Below are 27449 nucleotides of genomic sequence, written 5' to 3'. Positions count from 1 at the left end.
GGTGTCAGAAATGCAACTGGTAGTAGCTTAAGCAAAGAGAAGAATCTATTTTGAGACTATCACGGCATCTCACAGAACTTCAGGACCAGAAAGTGTTTAGGCTTCAGGAACAAACAGAGTTAGGAACTCAAATGCAGTCACATTCTTCACCTTTTCTGGTCCACGAGATTGCTGAAAACTGTGTTTGCATATCCCAGTGGCATTGAAAGATAGCTTATCTTTCTTTCTCAAGTACGTTTCCAAAATTCCCAGAAAATAATAGTCAGTTTCCCAAATTAGTATCAATGAAATGTGGCCAGGGTGGGTCCCACTTTAATAACATAGACATTTCCATGGTTACTGGGTAGATAGTGTGGTGGAGGGTAGGAGAAATTCTACCCCCCACCCCCCAAAAAGTGATTTGCTGGTGGACACATCTGTTAGGTGCTCTCTTTGTTGTTCCTGACTGCATACAGCTGGAAATGTAAACTTCTTAGACCAGCATATGAAGACCTCCAAAATCTCCCTCTAATCTTTTTTCCCTACTTCTGTCAATTCCTGTGTCTTTCCCTATACCCTGAGTCTGGTAGTACCAAGTTGTTTTCTCTTCCTGGAATGCAGTATGTTTTTTTTTTTTGCTTGTTCACATTTTTTTCTGGGTTTGGAATGCCTTCTCCCTAGTTTGCCTGGTAACTTCTACTCATCTTTTGGGTGCAGCTCAGTGTTACTTCTGGAAGCATTCTTGGCTTAACAAAAGCAGAGTTTATTGCTCTTTGTATGTTTCATTTTATTTACGTTGTCCTAGGGCCCCTATCACATTGGATTATACTTGTCATGTAATCTGTCTCCTTTCTTTGCTGGGACAAAGTCTGGGACATTCTTAAAGGCAAGACTATATCTTGAACATATTTGTCTCAATGGCGGCTTGCTTCCAGCTGGTATACATAGCAGAGGTTCAATAAATCCTCACCAGTCCTTTTATTATTTTTCTTTTTTTTCCCCAGGCCTAAATCATCTCAGCACCCCAGCTCCCCAGACTATCAGCAAACTGAGAAAATGCAGATTGATTGGTTTTTATCCTTGCTTTTTACCTTCTTTTTTTTTAAATTAATTTATTTAATTTATTTATTTTTGGCTGCGTTGGGTCTTCGTTGCTGTGCGCGGGCTTTCTCTAGTTGCGGCGAGCGGGGGCTACTCTTTGTTGAGGTGCACAGGCTTCTTATTGCGGTGGCTTCTCTTGTTGCAGAGCACAGGCTCTAGGCACACAGGCTTCAGTAGCTGTGGCACGTGGGTTCAGTAGTTGTGGCTTGTGGGCTCTAGAGCGCAGGCTCAGTAGTTGTGGCGCACAGGCTTAGTTGCTCTGTGGAATGTGGGATCTTCCTGGACCAGGGCTTGAACCCGTGTCTCCTGCATTGGCAGGTAGATTCTTAACCACTGTGCCACCAGGGAAGCCCTTTATCCTCTTTTTTAAAAATTAAATTTTGACTATGTAAATGTAATTTAATTTTGTTACCCCTCTCCTTCATTAAAATAAAATTTAAAAACCCTTCACTCACATAAAAATAAAAGACATAATACAGCACGCATGCATGCGCACGTGTACACACGCACACACACACCATGAAACAGAAGAGGTGAACATAACAAAAGACAAGATTAAAAATGCCCGAAATGTTAAATTTTGGGGCTTACATGGGAGTAGGAATAATGGAGACAGAATTCTGATTCTCCTTTGGGCAGTTTAAAATTCCTGTCTCTTAATCCCAATCAGAAAACAGGCAGCTGGTGCATCTCTTTGCCTCTCCTTTCACCCCATTTCTTCTCTCTTGTCCTTTGCCTCCTTGCAAAACCAAGGATGGGTTGGGAGGCCAGGAATAGCAGAAGGGGGACATTCTTTCTCCCTCTTCCTTCTTCAGATTGTTTTGGGCCTGTCTTTTCCCGCCTTCATCTGATGGGAACACTTTCACTCTTGTTTCTATCATATTTTGCTATAATTTGTAAATTCATGGGCAGAGTAGGTATCCTTTTAAACATCTGAATTTTTAAAAAGAAAATTTAGAAAGTGGATTATTTTAAACGTAAATTAATGAATTCTCAAATTCTCCAGGTTTCTAAGCTAATTAGGTATTTTCACTGTACCTGGGCAAAAATGCATCCGAATTCGTATTAAGTGGATTTGCAGGATGAAATCTAAGTTTACCTCTTTCACTCTCATTTAAATCCAGAAAAACAAAATCAATAAAAGTCTATACAAACTTATTAAACACTCAGGGAGGGTTTGACTAAAGAGCGGAGGTTTAAAGCAGCGATTCCCGCAGTGTTCTGAAACTCAAAACCAGTAACCAAAGCCGATCGGTAACCCTTTCCATCCCTTACTTACAGGATAATAAAGGTAAAGAATAGGAGAGGATAAAAAAGGGTTACATTTCAAAAGAAAATATAAATCTTAAAATGGAAAAGCCATCGGAACCTCACAACGCAGATGACATTGGAAAAGAACAAACCCAGGTAGAGCGTGGAACTTCGCAGAACCCCGTTCTGCTCCCGGGTCCTGGCAGCGGACACTGGGAAGACTCCGCCTCCAGGAACAATCTCATTGGAGCGCACCTGTCCCTTTCCCGCATGCGCACAACGGGCAAACACGGCTGGCTCTTCTCGTCGCCTTCCCCACCCCCGAATTCCGAGCTCCGATTGGTTCGCTTCACGGGACCGCCCCTTCGGTCCACCCACTGTGGAAGCCGCCTCGGCGCTCCGCCCCCCCTGCCGGCAGCGGGCCGCGGCGCAGCCTGCAAACCCCGGTGGCGAGTGGGGATGGCGGCGACGGCGGCGACGGCGGGCAGGCTACTTCGGCTCCGCGCGGCCGGGGCCGAGGGACACTGGCGTCGGCTGCGTGGCGCGGGGCTGCCGCGGGGCTTCCTGCAGCCCGCCTCGGCCGACGGGGATGCGGCCCAGAGGCGGCAGGTGGCTCACTTCACTTTCCAGCCTGACCCGGAGCCCCTGGAGTACGGTGAGCTAGGGGCTGCCCTGTCCGCTCCCGCGCAGCCCAGACTCCCAGGCCCGCGGGAGGTCATACCGGGTGCCGCCCTGCCTGTTCTGGGCGGGGTCCGGCGGGCTGACCTCCTTGCATCCCGGCATAATCCCTGCGCTGCCCTCCGGAGCCTTGTTCTGCCTTAGGGTCTGACTGTGATTTCCTCCTTGCTCCATTTTTGTGACTGCTCAACCCTCGAGAGGCAGCCCCTCGGCACCCGCGAGATGGGTGACAAGGCACACCAGGTGTGCAAGGGCCTGGGGGTGGAGCGGTGGTGCCAGGGACAGGCACCCTCCCTTTCTCCGCTCTCTATCCTTGCTTTCCCAAGTGCCCCCCGCCCCCCAGAGTTGTCCCAGCTTGCCCATTCCTGGGCCACAACTACACGCATCGGTATGTTAAAAAAAAAAAAAAAAGCGCCCCCCCCCTTTTTTTTGCTTTAGTAGGTAAGAGAAGACGGAGGGACTAAAGTAACTGAATTGATTTCCCCAAGGTCACAGAACAGCTTCTTCCTAGAGATGAGAAGCATCCAGCTTCCTATCTGAGCCTAGTACTAAGCTTGTGCTGGGCTAGGCTGCCACTTAGCCAAGGAGGAGTAAGCGATGTAGGTGACGATGTAGGTGACGGGCCGAGGATGCCTTCGAGTGCTTCCAACGGCGAGCAAGACACGTAGCACCTCTCACGCTTCACGGTATGACAGTTGCATGACATTTACGGTTTCTTCTGCGAGTTTTCCGTAATCTCCAAAAGATCCAGTGTCTATCATCAGAACATTGGAAACAATGAGAAAACAGTTACTTTTTCCTTGGCTAATAACTTCTCACATGATAGAGCTGACATTTTGGGAAGTGTGCCAGTATTTGCTTGCGAGTAATAAAAATGAACATTTATTGAGCACTTACCACAGGCAGGCATGGGCTGAGAAGTTTGCATTCATCCTCTCATTTGATGCTTAGGACAAGTTTAAGAGGTAGGTAATGTTGTTATTCCCATTTTTCAGTTAAGTTAAATGAGGTCTTGAGATGGTTTGTCCTGGGTTACACAGATAAGTTAGTGGTAGCATCAGCTTTGGAATCTAATTGTTCAGATTCCAGAGCTTCCATTCTAAACAATGTGCTAAACAACATGTGGAAACTATTTACTAAGAGATGTTCCGGTTTTGTGAAATTGTTAGTAGACACCGTAAAAGGCGAATAGCAACTTTTTCTAATCAACAAGATGGACATCGAATTCTGTCTTCAAAGCAAAGAAACTTTAGCCCGATACTTGAGAAATAGAGCATAGGTCTTCTTAACTTCCTTCCATAATTATGAAATTACTAAAACTTGAGTAAAATGATAAAATGTTTGTTCTTATTATAACAGTAATAAAAGCATATCACAGATATTTTGGATAATAGAAAAAAGCAAAAAAAGAAAGTAATCTCACCACCCACCACTGTAAATATTGCTAATATTTTTTGGTGTATCCTTTAAGTATTTCCTTTCAGTTTAGTGGAATTAACGTATTCCACTAATAAAATGAATGGAATAAAAATTTCCCCTAATTGTAGTTTTAATACAGATACAATTTGCATTATTTAATCAGAAGCATTTTCCCATATTGTTATATAGTTTTTATAACCTTCTTTGGAAGAAGATATGTTCTGGGAATTCCCTGGGCGGTCCAGTGGTTAGGACTCGGTGTTTTCACTGCCGAGCGCCCAGGTTCGATCCCTGGTTGGGAGACTAAGATCCCACAAGCCATGCGGCATGGCCAAAAAAAAAAAAAAAAGAAAAAGACGTTTTCCGTCGAGCAGAAACACTATATAATTCAGTGGTTAAAATCTTCGCTCTAAAATCAGATTGGGCTAGGTTCCATCTTCACACTGTTACCTATAACTTTAAACTCATCACTTACCCTCTACGAGCCTCAATTTCTTTATAAGGAGTTAATAATATCTAATTTGGAAGGTTGTCATGAGGACTAAATAAGGATAACGTGCATAATGTACTTAACACAGTCTGACTACTAAGAAGCACTCAGTAAGTAAATGGAAACTTTTAATAATTACCTTTATGCTTTTGTTGTTACAGTTTTGCTGTGTTGTAAGTAATGCAGATAGAAACATTTCAGGTATCTTTTACTGTATCTGAGATTATTTCCTTAGGATAAAGTCCCAGGGATGAGAATTCTGATTCGAAGATATGAAGACTTTAATGGATTTTTAATGCATAGTTCAGATTACCAGTTCGTACTTCTATTTGCGGTGTGAGAGTGTGAGTACTGGGTGTCGTGCTAAAATCACAGGTGTACTGTGATACTGTGATTTGTAGTAAGAAATACATATTTGGTATTTGTTCTGTTCCTGGCACAGAACTCTTGAAAATTCCCATGATGAGAGCAATAAAGGTGTCTTTAGTTATGTTACTGTTGACTTTTGGTAAGCCCCTATGTCACCTAAGGATGGGGGCTGGTGACCCATGTGCTTAGAGGTTTGGAACTTTCAGTCCCACCCTGCTGACCTCTGGGGAGGGTAGGGGGACCTCCAGGTCAGTGGATTGCCAATGGCCAATGATGTAATCAATCATGCCTAGTGAAGTCTCCCTAAAACTTCAAAGGGCAGGGTTCAGATAGCTTCGGAGAGGGAAATCCCTGGTGGTCCAATGGTTAGGACTCTTGCTTTCACTGCCAAGGGCCCGGGTTTGATCCCTGGTTGGGGAACTAAGGTCCCGCAAGCCGCGCGGTGTGGCCAAAAACAATAAAAATTAAAAATTAACCCTGCCCCCCCAAATAGAGAGCTTCCTAGAGAGTGGCATTCTCAGAGAGCAGGGAAGCGCCTCACCTTTTCCCACACACCTTGCTCTATGCAGCTGTTCCATCTGGCTGCTCCTGAGTTATATATAGTTTATTATAGTTATAATAAACCAGCGATCTAGTAAGTAAAATGTTTCTGGGTTCTGTGCACTGCTCTAGCAAATTAATCAAACCCAAGGAGGAACTGTGGGAACCTCCCATCTTAAGCTGGTCAGTCAGAAGCACAAGTGACAACCTCACTTGGTGTTGGCACCTGAGTTGGGGGAGGGGCGGTCTTGTAGGACGGAGCCCTTAATCTGTAGGAGTTGAGATGAATTATAGGACACCCAGCTGGTGTTGCAGACTTGCTTGGTGATGTGTTAAAAAAACACACGCACTTTGGAATTGGTGTCAGAATCGTATGTGCTCACGCGTGCGAGTGTGACTGCGGCACGCACGCACACACACACACACACACACACACACACACTGGGGTACTTTGTGCTAACTGCACTTTGTTTTAATACGCATTTGTTTCATTTCTATTGAGGAATGTTTTCCCATATATTTGTTTGCTAGATTTATTTGCTGTTTTGTGAATTGAATGGTCCTTGGTTTTGTGTATTTTAAAAATTGTACAAAGGGTTATTTCTTCTCTCAGTGCTAATACTGTCTGCCATTCTTGAGCAGCTGCTCTGTTCCAGGTGTTGTGGTAGACATCAGTCTGTAATTCTCACAGTAACCTTGTGAGCTGGAGAATATTATGCTCATTTTACAGATGAGAAAATTGAGGCGTAGAGATGTTGGTGGGCTGCCCGAGTCTGATAAGCAGCACGACAAGAATTTGAACCCAGATGTGTGTCTAACGCCAAAGTCTCCCACACTACTGTTGTACTAACGTTTTGTGTATTAAAGATACTCACGAAGATACTTATTCTGTCTCTGTCTTTCTATATTACTGCCTCTCTGCCTTTCATGTGTGCTACAGATAACTTTTATTCTTTTATTTTGGTGACACATGAGAGGGACTCCTTGAGTAGAGTGGTGGTCATGGTCGACTCTGAGAAGGTGACATTTCAGCTGCACGGTGAGGGCTGATAAAGGAATCACCTCTGCAAGGACCAGAGTGGAAGTTTGTTCTCCAGGAAGAAACAAGGACAAGCAAGGGTGAAGGCCCTGAGGTGGGGTGAGACGTGCTGTAGGAGTCGAGAAGGCCACTGTGGTTGGGGGATGTCCTGTGTAGGGGACAGTAGGCAGCTTTCAAAGATCAATGGCATAATGAAGAATCTTTGTATTATGGGATGACGGCCTTCTTGCCAGTCTTAAAATTTTTAGGGTCGAGCACAGTGTAAGCAAAGAGAGGTAAGAAAGCATGGAGTTTATATGAGGAACAGGAAGTAGCGAGTTTATTTGGAGGAGAACGAAAAGGGGTGGGAAACAAGTTAGGAAAAGTAAATGGAGGCCTCTAAAGCTACAATAAAGGTTGGGGAGGAGAAAAGACTGAATATCTCTAACGTGCCTTTCACTGCACCAGTGCATTATGTACAGATTCAAATGTGGTTCTGTGGGCGGTGGAGGGCCATTGACTGTTTTTAGGCAAGAAAGTGACTTGAGATGTCCTTGTGTTATATTACTGGGCAAGTTTATAGAATGGATTGGTGAAGGGAAGGTAAGGAGGCAGAGAGATGAGTCAGAGAGATATTGTAATTGTCCACATGAGAAGCTTGACCTTGGAGAGTGTCAGTGGAAATGGTTGCATGTTTGGGAGGCTCTGGCACTGTTTTGCATGTGGGGGCTCAGTCAGGGGAAGGTGTATCGAAGGTGACTTGACATTTTCAACCTGGGAGGCTGAAAGGATGGCCAAGTGGTGGTTGCACTGATAGAAATGAGGGATGGCAGAGGAGGAGCACGTTTTCAGAGAGGGAGAGGGTGACTTAAATTTTGGATGTGTTGAGATGTCTTAGTCCGTTTGGACTGCTGTAACAAAAATGCCAATAGACTGGGTGGCTTATAAACAACAGAAATTTATTTCTTATAGTTCTGGAAGTCCAAGGTCAAAGCACGGGCCGATGATTCAGTGTCTGGTGAGGGTCTGCTTCTTGGTTCTTAGCCATCTTCTCACTGTGTCCTCACACAGTGGAAGGGGTGAGAGAGCTTTCTGGGGTCTCTTTTGTAAGTGCACTAATCCTATTCATGAGGGCTCCACCCTCATGACATACTCACCTCCCAAAGGCCCCACCTCCAAATACCATCACATTGGGAATTAAGTTTCAACATCTGCATTTGGGGGGACACAAACATTCAGTCTCTAGCATTGGCAGTGTTGACGGAATAGAACACTATGAGTGAGGTAAGGTGGTCTGAGTTCTGATCTGTCATCAAAACAACTATGTCAAAGGTAGAAACCCTTGGGGCCAAAGAATTCTCTCCATGTCTCTTTTCCTCATCTTTTTTAGAATTGCCCCCAGTGAATGTCCTTCCTCTTTTCTCCTCTTACTCTGTGTTTCCTGTTCTGACTGACTTTATCATTGCTCATCCAAACCTCTCATGGTACCCCACAGAATGAAGATAACGATGCAGCAAACACTTTGATCAGTGCTCACCGTGTGCCAGATGCTATTCTGGGTGCCTTGCATGTATCGATTCATTTAATCCTCAAGTAATAGTGCTGTGATAGAGAATTGGAGCCGCACTTTACAACTTAGCATTGTGACATTGGCCATGTTTATTAGTCTTCATAAGCTTTTTTTCCCTCATTTGTACTGCCTCAGAGGGTCGCTGGGGGCACTCAATAAGATAATCCATACAATTACTGGTGCCTGGCACCCATTGTGCTAGAAAGGTCTCCCTAATTAGGGGAGAGGGAAGGTAACCGGTGCAGAGTAGATGCTCCCTGAATATTGGGACATTTGATAGTAGTCATCTCACTGAATTCTCACAGTAGCCCTACCCATTAAATATTATTATCCCTGTTTTGTAGCGGAGGAAGCTGGATGTCGGTGGTTAAGTAACTTTCTCAAAGTCACATAGGGAGTAAGTGGCATATCAGATTCCAGGCCAGGCCTGCCTTATGGCAGTGTGTTCGCTCCCTTCATTACACTGTTGCTCCCCGAACTTCACTTCCGGGCCTCTCCCTCACCCTGATTTCGGGCACTGTGTATATGTGTGGGTTTGTTTATTCGTTTATTCTATGCATTTAAATTTTCTCCCGGATGCCAAACTCTGTGCTAGGTGCTTGAAGATATGAGTCTGGGCTTGTCCTCATGGCATCTGAAGTCTCATGGAGGAGATGGACGAAAAATAGCAAGCAAATGCACACTTAAATCAACCCCCATTGTAATAAACGGCCCGAAAGAAATGTTCAGGTGCTGGGAAGAGAAAAACAGAGACCTGGCAGGGGTCCTAAGAAGAGGTAACATTTAATGAAGCACTGAGGGGTCAGAAGGGAGCATCCAAGGAGGGGTGAAGAGGGTGCCGGGCAGAGGGATCAACAGTGAAGGTCCTGAGGGGGCAGGGAGCCCGTGTTGGTGGCCCTGAGCTTTGGGGACAGTGGTGCAGAATGGGACTCACGGTGGGCAGGGGTGAGCTCAAGCAGGACCTGGTGGGCGTGGTGAGGAGGGGGGCTTTATTCCAGGAGCAGTCGGAGGCCTCTGAAGGATTTTGAGCAGAGGAATAATGTGACTTGCTTTGTTTTTTAGGACTCATTATAGAGCTCTCTGATGAATGATGTGGAGGCGTGAAGAGTAGAAATGAGGAAGCGGTACTGTGGCCTGAATGTTTACACACACCCTAAATTCATGCGTGGAAGTCCAGATCCCCAATGTGATGGTATTTGTAGGTGGGGCCATTGGGAGGTGATTAGGTCATGAGGGCGGAGCCTTCATGAATAGGATTAGAGCTTTTATAAAAAGAGATGCAGAGAGATTATCTCTCTCTGTCCACCATGTGAGGATATAGCCAGAAGATGCAAACCAGGAAGAGGGTCCTCACTGGGAACTCACCTTGATCTTGAACTTCCCAACCTCCAGAATGGTGAGAAATCAATTTCTGTTGTTTAAACCATCCAAACTATGGTTTTATGGCATTTTGTTACAGCAGCCAGAGCTAAGACAGGCCACTAGGAGGTGGTTTCCTGAACAGGAAAATGTTGGTGAGTTCTGGAAATAGGACACAGTCGTGCTGGATTTTAAGCTTTACTTTGGAAGTCATATATTTGGAAGTAGGATTTAGGGGATTGGATACGAAGAATGGATAAAAGGAAGACATTCAAGGATGCTTCCTTGGTTTCTGGCTTGGGCACCTGGGTGCCGTCTTGTGCGGTTTTTAAAGTGGGAATGACTGGTTTTGGGAGTGGACATCAAGAGTTCAGTTCTGGGCTGGTTGAGTTAGAAAAGCCCAAGACACCCAAGTAGAGAACTGATGGCTGTTGGATATAAAAGCCAAGAGCGCAGAGGAGAGGTCTGGATTGGAGAGACCCATTTGCGAGTAACCGACATATAGATGGATTTAAAAATCATATAGAGACTGAGTAGATTAGGGCCAGCTAAGGTAAGGGAAGCGCTGCAGGTTGTCACACCACGGGCGTCATGCCTTGGCAGAGGTTAGCATGAGCCCACCTCACCCCGAACTGTTAATTTCTTCCTTTTCGTGGCTATGCAGTAACACGGGCACCTTAAAAAGGCATTTGCGTGTAGAGACCCTTCATTTACATTTCAATATAAAATGTTCTGTCCCTGTTACTTGGATTCTCCCCGAAACTTACTTTATGGGGTAGAGGTCGGGACACCCCTTAATAGGGGTTAGAATTGGGTAGAGGTATATACGTGTCTCCTAGCAAAAGATTCCTGGAGAATAGGGTATCCGGAGGGGTATAGGAGGTTTTGCTGGGGGAAAACAGGTAGCTTCTTAGGCATCCTCCCATTTTACAGTGTGGTCCATGCCAGATTATGCCATGGAAATCACGCATTCATCATGCTTCAGCAGGCGTGTACTGCTTGTCATGTATGTGTCAGGCACTGTGCTCAACGCGGAGGTTTCTAGGAGGACCACATGAGGAGGGGCTGTGATACACAGGTCTACACCAGGGACCAGGCAGCTCAGAGCAGGACCAGCCCTAGATGTGTTGGTGGAAGCTTCGTTTTCTGAAGTAGACCCGAATCCACGTCTTAGCTGTGTGTTTATTTGTATTTGTTCGGGGTCTAACTGTAGATACACTTACTGTCAGCATGGGCTGCTGTTGACCTGGATTATTTCTGGGCACTGCTCCTGGGGCACCCGTGTGACCCATTAACTCGCAGGTGCTCTAGCTCTGCTGATGGCCTCTCCCTCTCTTCAGTGCTACCCCGTGCTGCATATGGAACAGTTACTCAGAATAACTGAGTACTGCTCATCGGACTGGTACTGCAGTACTGCCTCTCCCCCACTCCCCTTGGCCTGGAACTTGTCTTTGAATTGTGACATTGGTAGATTTTTTTCCTATCCCATTCCTTTGTTTTTAAGTGGTTGATGAACAATTTGCTTTGTGTGTTTTTTAATTTTTAAGAAACAGCCTCATAGGTTTATTTGTTCAGCTATTCACTCAACAAATATTTATTGAGCACCTATTGCATGTCAGATACTGTCGTAAGGGCTGAGCACATAGCTCTGAGCAAAGGCAGTTAAGAACCCCTGCCCCCTTATGTTCTATTGTGTCCCTTACATCCCAGCAACGTGCCACTTTGTCTTTGCAGCAATGATGATGACCTGGTTTTTTAAATTTTTTATTTAAAATTAAAAAAAAATTATTCTTTTCCATTATGGTTTATTACAGGATATTGAATATTGTTCCCTATGCTATACAGTAGGACCTTGTTCTTTATCTGTTTTATATATAGTAGTTTGTATCTGCTGTCTACTCCTAATTTATCCCCCCCTGCACTTTGGTAACCATAACTTTGTTTTCTTTGTGAGTCTATTTCCATTTTGTAAATAAGTTCATTTGTAGCATATTTTAGATTCCACATATAACTGATAACATGTGATATTTGTCTTTCTCTTTCTGACTGACTTCACTTAGTATGATAATCTCTAGGTCGATACATGTTGCTGAAAATGGCATTATTTCATTCTTTCTTAGGCTGAGTACTATTCCATTTTATATATGTACCACACCTTCTTTATCCATTCCTCTGTTGATGGGCATTCAGGTTGCTTCCATGTCTTGGCTGTTGTAAATAGTGCTGCAATGAACACTGGGGTGCATGTATCTTTTCGAATTAGAGTTTTCTCTGGATGTATGCCCAGGAGTGGGATTGTAGGATCACATGGTAGTTCTATTTTTAGTTTTTTAAGGAACCTCCATACTGTTTTCCATGTGGTTGCACCAATTTACATTCCCACCAACAGTGTAGGAGGGTTCCCTTTTCTCCACACCCTCTCCAGCATTTATTATTTGTAGACTTTAATGATGGCCATTCTGACTGACGTGAGGTGGTATCTCCTTGTAGTTTTGATTTGTATTTCTCTAATAATTAGCGAAGTTGAGCATCTTTTCATGTGCCTATTGGCCAGATGATGACCCGTTTTTTCACAGTGTTCTGCTTAGGACAGTTTTGAGTAAGCAGCTCAGTTCCAACCATAAAACCCCATTTTACCAATGGGTACCCTTTAGCTTGCATCCTTGGCTTGGGAAGTTGCACGCTGTGTATATCTATGTTTATTTTGTTATAACTTTTTATCTTGGAAAAGAAGAGTCGTCAGTCTGGCTTTGAAATTTTGCAGCCTGTTATTGACACTGGTATTTGTGTGATTTGGCAACTGGGTTTAATAATTTTGTAGTGGTGTTCATAGACCTTTTCCTTTTTTCCTTTTTAAGGTCTTACCAGTGGCACAGCTTTGGTTAGATGTGCTCCAGGTGTGCTTATCTTATCATGAGGGAACTTTAGGCATACTGTATCAATAGTTTGTGGTGTAACCCCCAGGAAAATAAGTAATTCTAAGGAAAATACATATTTAAATGATGTTGCCTCTGAATAACTTGTGATTTCTTCCTGACCCATCCATAAATCATACTGCAAATTAAAAAAGAATCAAAAGTAGATGTTGTTCTACTAAAAATTGTCACTTAAAGCTTTTAAAAGCATCTAGTAGAATAGCAGTTAATCCAAAACCCCAAAATTCTGACTTTATTTGAAAAAAAAAGTATTCAGGAGGGAAAAGATTATGTGTTCACATGGAAATATAACCTTTAGATACCCTTACTTGTAAATTATTTTCATACAAGATGAACAAGTTCTTTGTGGTTATCGAGCAATACTTTTCAGATTCACTCTGTATGATTTTTATTATTAAAGTCTTTGCTTTCTCCTTACTGGACACTTGCCAAGCAGCAGTGTGATGATATGTCTTAGAGGCATTCAGTATTAATTCAAATGGTCAGCAGACTTGAAATAAATACCAGTTTAGATGTTAAGGCAGTTTCATCCTCCCTAGAGTCTTAGCTATGAAAATCCTCATTAGATTTTCATAGATAAAAGTCTTACTTTAGGAAATGTATGAAAGAGGTGAAGGAGTGGGAATGTCATGGTGGTTGGGAAAATAGTTTACCCTAAACGATTATCGTCTGATGCTGGGCACCAGTCAACACTTCTAAGAGTTTTTATAGAATGGAGAAGGATTTAAGGAAAGTATCTATTAAATGATACAGGCATAGCCTTTAAGAAAAATAAATTATGAAGTAATTATGGACATGGGGTGTGATGGTGATATGACAATGATTTCTTGAATAAATTCCTATCCTCTACACCAGAAATAAGAGTAGAACCAGGCTTTATTCTGGGCTCAGAGGGCAGCAGGGCAGATCTGACTGGGTATCGCCGAGACCTGTAGCCTGGGTATTAAACAGTGTGGAAGGGATCAGAGACAGGTGGGAGCCCAGAGCTGGACAGAGAATCAGAGGGCCGGGAAGATGGAAGGTTGCAGGTGTCCTAGGTCAGAGCCTGCTGTAGAGCCAGGGTGCTCCAGGGATGGGCCTTCAGGAAAAGGATGGGGGACCAGTGTCTCTTGGCTGCAGGGTAGAAGGCAACAGCAGTCATAGTTGTGACCCACCCAGGGAATTAGACCTTGGCTTTTGGGACGCACAGGCTACTGGGGTTCACAGAGTCTGTTAGATGGGCCAGTAGTCAGGGTAAGCAGCAGGTGTTGGAGGGATTTGATATCAGCATGGCTATGGGTTAAGGTGCGTGGATCAGGCAGTAACATGAAGACGGGTCCTGTGTATCAGAGAAGATTCAGGCAGAAGCCTTTTCTGCTCTGAGTAGTGCTTTTGTGGATGATCTGACCCTGCAGTTCTGGGACGATCGTGGGCGCTGGGCAGCACCGAGGCTTAAACCACAGCCCTAAAATCACGGTATTTCTGAATTCCAACATTTGGAACTTTATCAAATAAAGCTTTATACCATTCAGAATAATGCCAAGGTCCAGATGAAGGACACATTCACAGACCAGAGTCTGACAATTAATAGCTAATATTTATGCAGCGCTCACTGTGTCAGGTACTGTTCTAAGTGCTTTACATGTATTGTTCCATTTAATCCTCTCAACAGCCCATTTAGGGAGATAGAGATTGGCTCACAGAGATTCTGCTTGAGCAATAAGATAATAGGAAGGGCCAAGCTGGTGTGTTTAGGCATGGGGTTATAGTATTCTCCATACACCAGCAGTTCTGGGCACTGAAGTTCTTTTAGCCTCCCTCATTGTTCTATGGCCCATGACCATTTGTTCTTATTGGCACATTTAACACATGACATTGGTCACGTGTGTTCGTTATGGCTTATGTTCCTAAGATTCATCCAGGGCGTCTTCCCAGACCACTACTACTCTGGCTGCTTCCCTTTTCTGACTTTCCATAGCTTTTATTTATTGTCTACACACATTTGTTCAACTTTGTTATGTTCCTTCCTCCTTTTTTTTATACTTGTTTTTAAATTGTTTAATATGTTTAAATTTTGCCTCCTCGACAAGTGTCTTAAAGTTTGTATTGCTTTTGTATCCTCTACAGAGCCTGCATCATTGTAAATAATTCAGTAAATTTGCGTAATATATTCCATACCTTTCCTTCTACCTTGACTTTATTGTTTTTAAATTTTATTTATTTTGTTGAATTAAATTAAATTAAATTTAATTTTTTTGGCTACATTGGGTCTCGTTGCTGCTTGTGGGCTTTCTCTAGTTGCAGCAAGCGGGGTCTACTGTTCATTGCAGTGCATGGGCTTCTCACTGAAGTGGCTTCTCTTGTTGTGCAGCATGGGCTCTAGGTGCATGGGCTTCAGTAATTGCAGCATGCGACCTCAGTAGTTGGGTACGTGGGTCCTAGAGCACGCGGGCTTCAGTAATTGTGGCACATGGTCTCAGTAGTTGTGGCTCGAGGCCTCTAGAGCACAGGCTCAGTAGTTGTGGCACACGGGCTTAGTTGCTCCACGGCACGTGGGACCTTCCTGGACCAGGGCTTGAACCCGTGTCCCCTGCATTGGCAGGCAGATTCTTTTTTTTTTTTTTTTTTTTAAATTAATTAATTAATTAATTTATGGCTGTGTTGGGTCTTCGTTTCTGTGCGAGGGCTTTCTCTAGTTGCGGCAAGTGGGGGCCACTCTTCATCGCGGTGCGCGGGCCTCTCACTATCGCGGCCTCTCTTGTTGCGGAGCACAGGCTCCAGACGCGCAGGCTCAGTAGTTGTGGCTCACGGGCCTAGTTGCTCCGCGGCATGTGGGATCTTCCCAGACCAGGGCTTGAACCCGTGTCCCCTGCATTGGCAGGCGGATTCTCAACCACTGCGCCACCAGGGAAGCCCTGGCAGGCAGATTCTTAACCACTGTGCCACTAGGGAAGTCCCATCTACCTTGACTTTAATTAAATTTTAATCAACAGTTAAGAAACTGGTTATTTTTTATATATGTTACAATGCATGAATTTTTTTTTTTTTTTAATTTTCACAGGGCAAACTCAGAAAATGAATCTCTTCCAGGCAGTAACAAGTGCCTTAGACAACTCATTGGCCAAAGATCCTACTGCAGGTAAACTTCCTTTGTGCTTGACTGTGGTAGTTGTGTTAATTCAGAATTGAAGATTTGCTAGAAATATTTGTCTGGAGCTCAATGGGTAACATTATATCTACTTGAAATTTTTAAAAGACCTGAACAAATGCTTAAGGCTAAATAATCAAATTATGATATTAAACACATTTTTTTATCCTCTTATTATGAATTAGTTCGCATGTATATCTGGCATCATTAAGTTAACTTTCTCCCATAGTATGTGTGGTCCTTATATTACATTAATACCTTCTGGATTTTTTGAATATGTACTGCTGTTTCTCTAGCATGTAGAAAAAAATGGAAAATACCACTTCGTTCAGCTATCTATTTATAAAATGAAGGTTTGATTCTGTGCTTTCCTTTGGGATGCATTGTCATGCAACTTGTAAGATTTTTTGGGAAATAACTGTAATATTTATAATTAACTTTATAAGTAACTTTATCTTACTAAATTATTGATATAAAGCCAGTTGTCCCACTGTGTATTTTCTACATTTGATGGACTTGACTTCATATGTATATTTAGTGTACCTTGGGTTTCCACTTGGGAATCTCTGGTTTTAAGGTCAAGTGAAAAACAGGTTAATTTTTAGGAGGAAGTGAGAGCTGCACTAGTAGATGGTTAGACCTTCCTTTGTTTTGAATGAGAATGACTGATGTAGTAGCCCCGTAGAGAAGGGTGAGTTATTTTCTTGAGGTCCACGAAGCCGATGAGGTGCCTTAATGGGACTAGAATTCAGCTTTGTGAGCACCCGTTGTTTGGTTCTCTGCCTTACTACAGGGCGGCCCTCAGTTTTCACCTAGACTATTCTTTGCCTCGCTCCTTACATCCATCCTACTCGCCTCCTTTCTCTTTCACGCCATCTGTCACTTTCCTATTTGTGACTGTTCTCTCAGCTTGAAATTATGTTTCTTCAGCTCTTCAGATTGCTGACTCTCATTGTATGTCGTGTATTTAAAACAAAAACAACAACAATAACAAAAACAAAAACAAAAACGCTGCTCAGGGACTCGGGAGCCTGGGGTGTGAGTCACTGTTCTGCCTCTTGCTTTCTGACTTGTTAAGTTACTTCACTACTTTTCTGGCCTCGTTTCCTTCATGGGTAAAACAAGATGAGATTCCAGATCTGTGTTTCTTTCTCAACTGGGGATTTTAATCCCCCCTCCTCCCCTTACAGTTAACAATGTCGGGAGACAGACTTTAGGCTGTTACAGCTCTGTGTGGTGTCACTGTCATGCACTGGATAGAGACCCGGGGTGCTGCCCTTGTGTCTGCAATGCACAATGCCTGTCATAGGACAGGCCACTACGGCAAAAGAATTATCCAGTCCAAAGTGTCCCTAACGTCGAAATTGGGAAACCTTGATTTAAATCTGTGGTCCATTCCTGTTTACTAATTGAAAATGTAAACATTTAAATTACTTATTTCTCATTGTTAGTATCATTTAGGGATTATTAAATGCAATGTGTTTTTTAAACATTGTTTTTCAGTAATATTTGGTGAAGATGTTGCCTTTGGTGGAGTCTTTAGATGTACTGTTGGCTTGCGAGACAAGTATGGTAAGTTAGTATCTTTATATGTGAACAGTATTCCTGTAGAACTTTTACTTAAAGATCTTGAAAATACAAAGTTTGCTTGTTAAAATGTTTGCCGTATCCTTATTGTACGGATGGGTTCCTTTCGTTTCCACGGCCACCCACAGACTCCTTTGGCTTAGATTTCCCCAAGCGTGTTCTAACTGTAGCTTCCCTCTGATCTAGTTCATATTATACATATTATAGATTCCAAAATAGTCTTCATTAAATACATTGTTTGTCATGTCCTTCATGCTCTGGGAATCTTTGACCTCTTATTGCTGTCTACTTTAGCTGATTTCTTTTGCTTTTTAAAATTAATTAATTAATTAAATTTAGTTGGCTGCATCAGGTCTTAGTTGCGGCACATGGGGTCTTTCATTGCAGCGCATGGGGTTCTCTCTAGTTGTGGCGTGGGCTCAGTAGTTGCGGCCTATGGGCTTAGTTGCCCCGCGGCATGTGGAATCTTAGTTACCCAATCAGGGATCGAACCCACGCCCCCTGCATTGGAAGGCAGATTCTTAACCACTGGACCACCAGGAAAGCCCCAACCCCAAGAACATGGATTACTCTTTTTTATTTTGGCCATGCTGTGGGGCATGGAGGACCTTAGTTCCTTGACCAGGGATTGAACCCATGCCCTCTGCAGTGGGAGCACAGAGTCTTAACCACTGGACCGCCAGGGAAGTCCCCTACCTTAGCCCATTTCAATCCCATTGCCTCTAGTTCAAGGTTCTGCCCTATTGGTCTCTGTTAATAGATTTCAACTTTTATTATCTGCGATAGGATTCTCCAGAGAAATCGAACCATTAGGATATATCTATGTGTGTATAGATATGTGTGTGTATATGTATATATGTATTATATATCTGTATCTGTATCTATATTTATACTTATATCTATATTTATACCTATACTTATATCTATATTGAGAGAGAGAAAGTGAAAGAGCAAATGAGAAAGAGAGATTTATATTTTAAGGAACTGGCTCACACCATTGTGGGGCTCGCAAAGCAGAAATCTGTAGGGCAAGCCAGCAGACTGGAAAACCAGGCAGGCTTCAGGACAAATGTTTTCTTGTTTGGGAAACCTTAGTCTTTTCTCCTAAGGCCTTCAAGTGATTGGATGAAGCCCATGCACATTAAGAAGGATGACCTGCTTGACTTAAAGTCTACTGATGTAAATGTTGATCACATCTAAAAATACCATCACAGCAGTATCTTAGACTGGGATCTGACAGCCGGGCACCATCACCTTGCCAAGTGGACACCTGTCGTTAACCATCACATTATCCTTTCACAGGTGTCATCCCCGCCAATCTGTGCCTTTTGCCTGGCATGTGATCGATTTCTGCCTATTGCTTTCACTCATTTCATTTGCCTCGGACTTAAAACCATCATAGAATGCATATTCCTCTGTAAGGAATGTGTTTCACCCCCTTACTGTTACGGGTGACTTTGAGGTGCTTTGACCTTTCATTTTTTTCCTCAGCTTTATCTAATGTGGAAATCAAAGCAGTTAAGTTTGGGGTGGAGTTGACGTCTACCTACTGTCTTACCTTTGCCGCTGCCCTGTAAATCTCCTGTGTGCAGTAAGGAGTGAGGGGCCTTAAGATTTTTTTTTTTTTTCTAATTGTAGTTCCTTCTTGTCCCACTCTTCTCTGAGGTTCTACTTGCATCCAGGAAACCATAGTTGAATCCAGGAAATCAAGTGTCCCATCCCACTTAGCAGGAACTCTCAGGTTGTTCTTTTCCCTTCCTTTACAGCAGTTTCATTTTTCTGGGTCCTGTCCCTCTGCTTTCTCCTAGCTGTCTATTTTAACAGCTCTTTAGAGTTTGAGATACTTGGACCAGTCTCAGCTATCTCAAACTATCTCAGTTCTCTCCAGCTAATTCTGACTCCTAGAGATTTTAGATCGTAAAAAAGAAATGAAAAACCTTTATACATTTGATTTCAAAATGCATATGCATCATAGAACATTTGGAAGATGTAGAAAAGCGTAAAGAAGAAAATAAAAATTGCCCAAACTACCAGAGATAACCTAGAGAGAACCACTGTATGTATCTTGGTATTGTATACACTTCTAGACCATATTTGAATATATTTGAATATATTCATATATATTAACTAATATTCAAAACATAGAACTATGCTTTTGTTTTTTTCTTAGGATTTTCGTCTCTGTTTACCTTGCCTGTCTGTTCTTGCATGCTGTCTACTTTATCCATTAGAGACCTTCGCATATTAATCATTTAAATTCCCAGTCTGATAATTCCAGCATCCCTGCCACGTCTGGGAATGATGCTTGCGCTGTCTCTTCAAATGTGTCTTTTGCCTTTTGGTGCACCTTGTAATTTTTTTGTTGATAGCCAGACGTGATGCACTGGGTAAAAGGAACTGCTGTAAATAGGCCTTCAGGGGTGTGGTGAGGTGTGGGGAGAGGGGAAGTGTTCTGTAATCCTATGACGAGGTTTGTCTTCAGTGAGCCTGTGCCCCTGGACCGTGACCTTCACAAAACATTTCTCAGTTTTTTCTCCCTGCCTCAGGTAGAACAGGGGGGGCTGGAGTGGGCTGGAGTTGGGTATTTCCCTTCCCCCAGGTCAGTTAGGTTCTGGTGATACCCAGTAGGTTGGGCTCTGGTTAACTAGTTTTATATGAGTTTTACTTAAGGAGGGAGTGCTCTGGCATATTTCAGAATGGTTCCTTGTTCACTTCCCTCGCTGGAAGCACGAGGGGATTTTCTCCGACATTTACTGTGGAAACCTGATTGAGCTCCTGGAGGTAAGCCTCACAAAATAGTGGGGAGCCCCTGCGACTTGGTCCCTGGAGGTTTTAACTCTCAGACTTGTCCACGCAGAACCTCCAGTAGTTCATCAATTGCAGCCCAGGTTTCCTGCCCCAGCTCTGGAAAGTTGAGGTTCCCTGTATTCACCCATCCGTCTCTCCAGTCTTGGGGACAGCGGTTTGCCCTAGGTCCCCACCTCTCTAAGGATCCAAGAAGAGTTGTCGATTTTAGTCTATTGAGCTTTTTTACTTGTTAGGATGGAGTGGCGACGGCCAAGCTCCTTACATGTGGGACTGGAAACCAAAAGTCGGATTACAGTTTTTAAAAAAATAATTAATTAATTAATTAATTTTGTCTGCGTTGGGTCTTCGTTGCTGCGCACAGGCTTTCGCTAGTTGCGGCGAGCGGGGGCTACTCTTCGTTGCGGTGCATGGGCTTCTCATTGCGGTGGCTTCTCTTGTTGCGGAGCATGGGCTCTAGGTGTGCAGGCTTCCGTAGTTGTGGCACATGGGCTCAGTAGTTGTGGCTTGCCGGCTCTAGAGCGCAAGCTCAGTAGTTGTGGCACACGGGCTTAGTTGCTGCACAGCATGTGGGATCTTCCCGCAGCAGGGCTCGAACCCGTGTCCCCTGCATTGGCAGGCGGATTCTTAACCACTGCGCCACCAGGGAAGTCCCAGATTACACTTTTGTAACTAGTCTTATCTGTATCTACGCTGAGCAGTTTCTAGCCCTCACTTTGTTGCCCTGCCTGAGCCAGCGTGGTGGCATGGCATGTGCTTTACAAAGCTGGCAGGTCTTCTGTTGGCTTCTGCCCAGGGTCCCATCCAGGGCATTGCATTCCTGTCACCTGTGCTCACACACTAGCGACTTCTGAATTTCTGTCTCTGGTCTAGACCTCTGGCCTGAGCTTCATCTCTGGATTCAGTCGCCCACCCCTCCACAGTCTTCTCCTCGGTGTTCGAGTCCTTTCAGACTCAGCATTTCCAAACTTTTCAAACTCAGCTGAATTTATTATATCCTCCGAGCAAATCCATGCCTCCTACTACATTTCCTGTGTTGGTGAATATACCACCATCCACTTGGTTACTTAAGCCGGAAACTGGGGAGGTCCTAGTCTCTTCTCTCTTTCTCATTCTCCATGTCCAGTCAGATCCTACGATTTTATCTTCAGAGTTTGTCTTTTTTTCCTTTTCAATTTAGAATGTTACTTTTACATTTTTTTAAAAAAATGAATTTATTTATTTATTTATTTATTATTTGGCTACATTGGGTCTTCATTGCTATGTGCGGGCTTTCTCTAGTTGCGGCGAGCGGGGGCTACTCTTTGTTGCTGTGCGTGGGCTTCTCATTGTGGTGGCTTCTCTTTGTTGCAGAGCATGGGCTCTAGGCGCACAGGCTCAGTAGTTGTGGCTCGTAGGCTCTAGAGCGCAAGTTCAGTAGTTGTGGTGCATGGGCTTAGTTGCTCCGAGGCATGTGGGATCTTCCTGGACCAGGGCTCGAACCCGTGTCCCCTGCATTGGCAGGTGGATTCTTAACCACTGCACCACCAGCGAAGTCCCTAGAATGTTACTTTTAAAAATTTATTTGTATTTATTTTTTACTTTATTATTTTTTTATTGCAGTATAGTTGACTTACAATGTTGTGTTAGTTTCAGGTGTACAGCAAACTGATTCAGTTACACATATGTGTATATATATATATATATATATTCCTTTTCAGATTCTTTTCTCTTACAAGTTATTACAAAATATTGAGTATAGTTCCCTGTGTAGAGTTTGTCTTTAATATGGCCTCTCCTTTCCGTTCTCACTGCCCTGGAGTTTCACTTCGGATCCCTGATCATCCCTGCTCAGACAGTTTCACTGCTTTTCTTAGTAATCGCCCTCTCTTCAGTCACTGCCTGTTGCCAGTGTGATCATGCTGAAATGCACATTTCTTGGCAGAATATGCAAAAGACTTTGAGATCTGCTCCCTCCCTCCCTACCTGGCTTCATTCACCTTATTCTTCATTAATATTGAATTACGGGACGTTTTCCCTAAGCCCTTGTGTTTTTCATCTCTCTTCCTTTGCACATGCTATTTGGATCTCTCTTCCCCATCTGATTCCCTGGAAAACTCCTATTTCACCTTCAGTCACTACTTTATCACTGTCCAGATTTTTCATCTTTTACATATTGCAAATTATGTTGTAATTGTCTTCCCACGAGATCTCTGTACCAGACAACTTCTCAAAGGAAATAGACATTTAAATCGTGGGTTCATCCCTAGCTCCTAATACAGCATCCTGCAGTACTTATTGAGTGAATGTTGTTGAGTGTATTTACCCCTCACTCTGTCACCAAGACAGCAGCTGCTGCCTCTGAAAGGGGGTTTCCTTATCTCCCTTTAGTGATTTTTGGTTGGTCTGATTTTCTTTAAAAATAGGTTAAAACAGGGAGAAACTAGCTCTCACTAGAAAAAGTCCACTGCTCATAGAAGGCGCTGACAGATTTATGTCTGCATGACAAGGGGTTGGGCTAATTAACAGCTAATTAATTCTTAGCTTTATTGTCAGCAGCTGTTGTGAATTTTTACACTAGCTTTAGGACTATGAATTCAAATTTTGAATAATTCCAGGTTGATCAATACCAACAATGAAATCACCACCACTTTCTCTAAGAGGAAATGAGCTTCCGTTTTCAGGAGTGAAGAACAAAGGAAATGGCGAAGGGAAATCTACCCAAACAGAACTTTTTGTATATTTAAGAAATAGCACAGCTTTTAAAAATAATGCTCTGCTCTTTTGAGTATAGGCTGGGAATTTTAAGCTATACACGAGCATGCTTGGCTTGGTAGTCTCTTTTTGAAGTTAAAAAAATTTGTATTTACTTAATTTAAAAAAGTTTTCACGTATAGCTGATTTACAACATTGTGTTAGTTTCAGGTGTACAGCATAGTGGTTCGGTTGTACATATTTATATGTACAAATCTATTTTTTAAAATTCTTTTTCATTGTAGTTTATTACAAGATATGCAGTATAGTTCCCTGTGCTATACAGTAAATCCTTGTTGTTTAAAGACTTTGTATTGAAAAGAATGAAAAAGATTATGCTGATATAGTTGAATACATTGCATTGAATGACATAGCAAGCAACCTTCTTGTGGGGGATTGATTCACTTCCTGGGGAGAGCTGGATGTTGAGAAGGGCTCAGCCAGTAGGTGGCAGCCTACACTTTGAAATGAGACTGTCTCCGTTGGCCTTGTATCAGTACTGTGGATCTGCAGAGAAGCGTTTTAAATTCCACCAGAAGGGAGAATTTGAAGGATTGCAGGTTACTGACATAATATTGTGACGCCGAAAACTACTTAATATTAAAAAGAAGGAACTGACTCATTAGGGACAATGCTATTAAAAAAAAAAGGGAGGTAGCGCTCTTTTGTACCCCAGGTTACACAGATGAGTGTGAGTTTAGCATCACCGAGCTGCGTTTCTCCTTCCTTGTCCTTTGACAGAACAAAATAAAGAGCGTGCTGGGAAATTGAAAGTAGAAGAGCGTAACCTCATAAACACATGGCATTTTTAACCTTTTTAGGGGAGCAGTGGCTAGGGCTGGGGGTAGTTCTAGGGAAGCAGGGGATGGGAGAGGGCCATTAAAGGCAGTTGATTTTTAGGATAGGGTGTGATTTTATGTTGAATTCCACACATCCTTTCATTTATGCAAGTCACTGAGACGGAGTCTGCACGTCATGTACAAAATCTGCCCTCATTATTGTCATTCTCTGTATGAGAGAGTGTTTGTGTATATTTTATTCAAATAAGACTTTGGTGTGTCAGGTTCAGGGCACGTTTTTATTTAACACTATCCTGTACTGCAGTGAATGTGGCTGGGCTGTGGTCCCCAAGGCTGTATTTTGTTCCACTTATTGGAGGAGACTCAGGTGAGAAAAGGAACAGCAGAGGATTTGCTGAATTAATCTACAGGCCTAAACGTCTGCCTTTTCATGGGATTTGATGTTTTTCCATTACTCTCTTCATTCCTGTCCGCCACGACTGTGGCCTGTCGTAGCAGCCTGGGAAAACGAATATAACCACTTACTTGTTTTCTTATGTAAACATCAGAGAAATTGTAAAACCAGATACTTTAAGACACTGAATTCAGGAAGGAAAACTAGGACAGGCATGTGGAGAAGGCGAGATTTTGTCTGTAATCTGCCAATATTTGGGAGTTGACTTTGGGCCCCAGTATCCTCATCAGTAAAGTGAAAGTACACGTTTAGGTATTCTTTATGCTTTTATCTTTTTTAAAAAGAGGAACACATTTGCTTTATGCTTTGATTTCCTTTACATCTAGAGGTTTTATGAGTATAACAATTGTTATGTCATCTTAGAACCGTGGGCTACATTAGGCACTTAATTTTCTCTCTCTCTCTTTTCTTTTCAATTTTATTGGAGTATAGTTGATTTACAATGTTGTGTTAGTTTCAGGTGTACAGTGATTCAGTTATGCATATACATATATTCATTGTTTTTCAGATTCTTTTCCCATATAGGTTATTACAGAATATTGAGTAGAGTTCCCTGTGCTATACAGTAGATCCTTATTGGCTATCTATTTCAATATATAGTAGTGTGTTTCTTAATTTCTCTTAAGAAATCCTTTTTCCAGTATGATAAGTTTTAAATGTGGAGGCTGAAGGCAAAATCTTTTGACAAGTCTTATCCTTTCAGCAGAATTAGGAAATCAACATCTTCAACAGAAAAAGTGACCTTGCATTATATGTTCCTCCAACAAAGAAAGAGTTACTTGAGTAATAATCATACTCTTGTATTTCGTGTCAGGTTCCACTGAATAATGGTAACCTGTGAGATGGGATTTGGCCTCTGGGCAGTTGAAACTAATTTTAGTGAAAAAAATAAACAAAAAACTTGGTAAACTAATGATAGTTCTTCAGGAATAGGTTTATTTCCCCTATGGAAGTATATACATTTATGACTTCAGGGCAAATTGAATACCAGATATAGATTGTAAGATACCTAACTCTTCCATGAATTTGGAGTAAAAACAGGAATTCATAAGATGGTGTAAACTTTTTTTCTAATATGCTTAAAAAATATTTTAAAAGGCTTGAGAGTAGCTGTGTTTTTCTTCTTAAAAGTCAGTCACTTTAAATGGGTCCTGTTATTATAAGGCCCCTTTGTTTACTGAAAGTACACATGTGGGAAAACTAGTTAAAGAACATGTTAAAATGCCTTTCTTTTCATCCAGTTGAAGGAGTTACCCTCAAAAATGGGATGAAGATATTATTGGCATATACTTTATATTACTTTCCCTTATATATTGCTTTAATGTCCTTTTGTGAATTTTCATTGCAAAAAAAAAAAAACGGTTTTAGAATCTGCTAAAATTAGAATTGGTACAGACAGTCACTGTATTTCAATTTCTTTAAAAATCAAACTGAGTATCCTCACAGTAAGCATGTTGACCAGTGGCTTAACAAATAACATTTAAGAGAGTAAGGTATTTATTTTGTAGGGTATCAGGGCTGGAGAGAAATTGAGTATATATCTAGTCCAGCAATTCTCAACTGGGGGTGGTTTTGCTCTTCCGGGGGCATTTGGCCATGTCTAGAGCCATTTTTGGTTGTCACAACAGGGGGTTGCCACTGGTACGCAGTGGGTAGAGGTCAGAGATGCTGATAATTATCCTTTGGTACAGAGGGCAGCCCTCCAAACAAGGAATGATCTGACCCCAAATGTCAATAGCTCTGAGGTTGAGAAACCTTGATCTAGTTCTTCTCCACATAATGTAGAAACTGAAGTTCTGAGAGGTTAGGTGTTATCAAGTTGCCCAGCGGCAAGTAGGTGAGCCAAACCCAGAAGCCAATTCTGAGCCTTTGGTACTACATTGTTTTTCCTTCGTATTTATAAATGAGCAACTCATTGATATAAAAACATGAGAAATATAAGGAATGTATAAGGAATTTTAATAAACAAAGCTCAGGGTTTTTGATTATTCATGAGATAAGAGGCAGCTAGTCATTGATAATCCATATTAAAAAGTTTTTAACAGTTCTTTTTGTGACTCTTGTGAACAAGTTTTTTGATTAGTGCATTAAGTTCTTCTGAGGTGGCAGCTGGTGCTTTGACTTCTTTTTTTTCTTAGTTGATTAAATAATAAATGTTACAGCTGCCAACAGGTGTTCTCTTTGACATTTTAAGCATCAGAGTGTAATGCCCTTAAGCCAGTTTTTCTCAACCTTATTTGGCAATGGCAGGCTTTTAAAATGATCAGATGTGAGCACCAACAGGGGCTTAGGAGATGGGCTTGGGCTATAGTAGACCAGGAGAAATGGGAATATAGATCATTCTTGTCAGAAAGTATAAAATTGATTCATGTATCTTTTTGAACTTCATAATTAAGAATTTGAAAAATGAAACTGTATCAAGAACAACATAGATTAAGAGAGAGTAAAAGGTCTCTTATTTTATATTTGCACTGTCAAGTATGACATATCTCATCTGTCCATTTGATATTAGGGATGTTGTCTCTGTGTTAGCTTCCTAAATCTGGTGCTGGGTCATAAAAAAATCCTCTTCTAGACCGGTACTTTTAACAGAGGGAAAAACACAAACTTTTTTCTTCAGCATTTCGTTTTTCCTGGATTTGGATGCACTGGACATTTTTAATTGTTTTCGTTGGGACAGCTCACTTTCTAATATTTACACATTGAAGCAAGTGATTTTTTTTTTAAACTTTACTTTTCATGGGTTCAGAATTGTAGCTCATTTGATTCAAGTCTAATTTTTGAATTATAAGGCTTTTCTTTTTAGATCCCAGAAATGATCAGGGGCAGAAGGGGACCAGTATAACCATTTTTACATGGGCCGTTCAGATTGCTCAGTATCTGGGAATCCCTGGATTCTCCCACTCTCTTTTGTTTATCTTAAGGAAACAGATCACAAACCCATTAAATTACAACTGAGAAAGAACTGCTCTTTCTTCTAAAAGTGGCATGGCTGGTGGCACGGCAGCTCTATGGCAGCTTAACTTCGACAGGCTTGGCTATCGAGCTATTGTTGTCGCTTAACCTGTCTCAGGAGGTTTGAGGCTAAATGCGTAGGTTATTACATAGCTAGGCAGTCTGTGCTTCAATTCTAACTTGGAATTCCACTGGCCAGCACCTTCCATGCAGTTATAAAGTCACAGAATAATTAAATTCACGAGGAACAATGATTTTCTAGTCAAGTTGGGAGTAGC

At 42.3% G+C, this 27449-nt stretch overlaps 1 protein-coding gene across 1 annotated transcript in view; it reads left to right on the top strand.

Annotated features, from left to right (window-relative positions):
• Window positions 1–2737: 2737 nt before the first annotated feature.
• Window positions 2738–27449, top strand: part of BCKDHB (branched chain keto acid dehydrogenase E1 subunit beta) — a 229699-nt gene continuing 204987 nt past the window's right edge. Inside the window, exons 1-3 of the mRNA XM_057527644.1 lie at window positions 2738–2986; window positions 15751–15828; window positions 17341–17409. Coding sequence (XP_057383627.1) covers window positions 2791–2986; window positions 15751–15828; window positions 17341–17409 — 343 coding nt within the window. The 5' untranslated portion in view covers window positions 2738–2790. The remainder of the gene's footprint in view (window positions 2987–15750; window positions 15829–17340; window positions 17410–27449) is intronic.

The sequence above is a fragment of the Balaenoptera acutorostrata genome, chromosome 14 (assembly GCF_949987535.1).
Source record: "Balaenoptera acutorostrata chromosome 14, mBalAcu1.1, whole genome shotgun sequence".
Lineage (NCBI taxonomy): Eukaryota > Metazoa > Chordata > Mammalia > Artiodactyla > Balaenopteridae > Balaenoptera > Balaenoptera acutorostrata.
The sequence above is the reverse complement of the archived record's forward strand: the minus strand, read 5'-3'. Positions and strand labels throughout refer to the sequence as shown.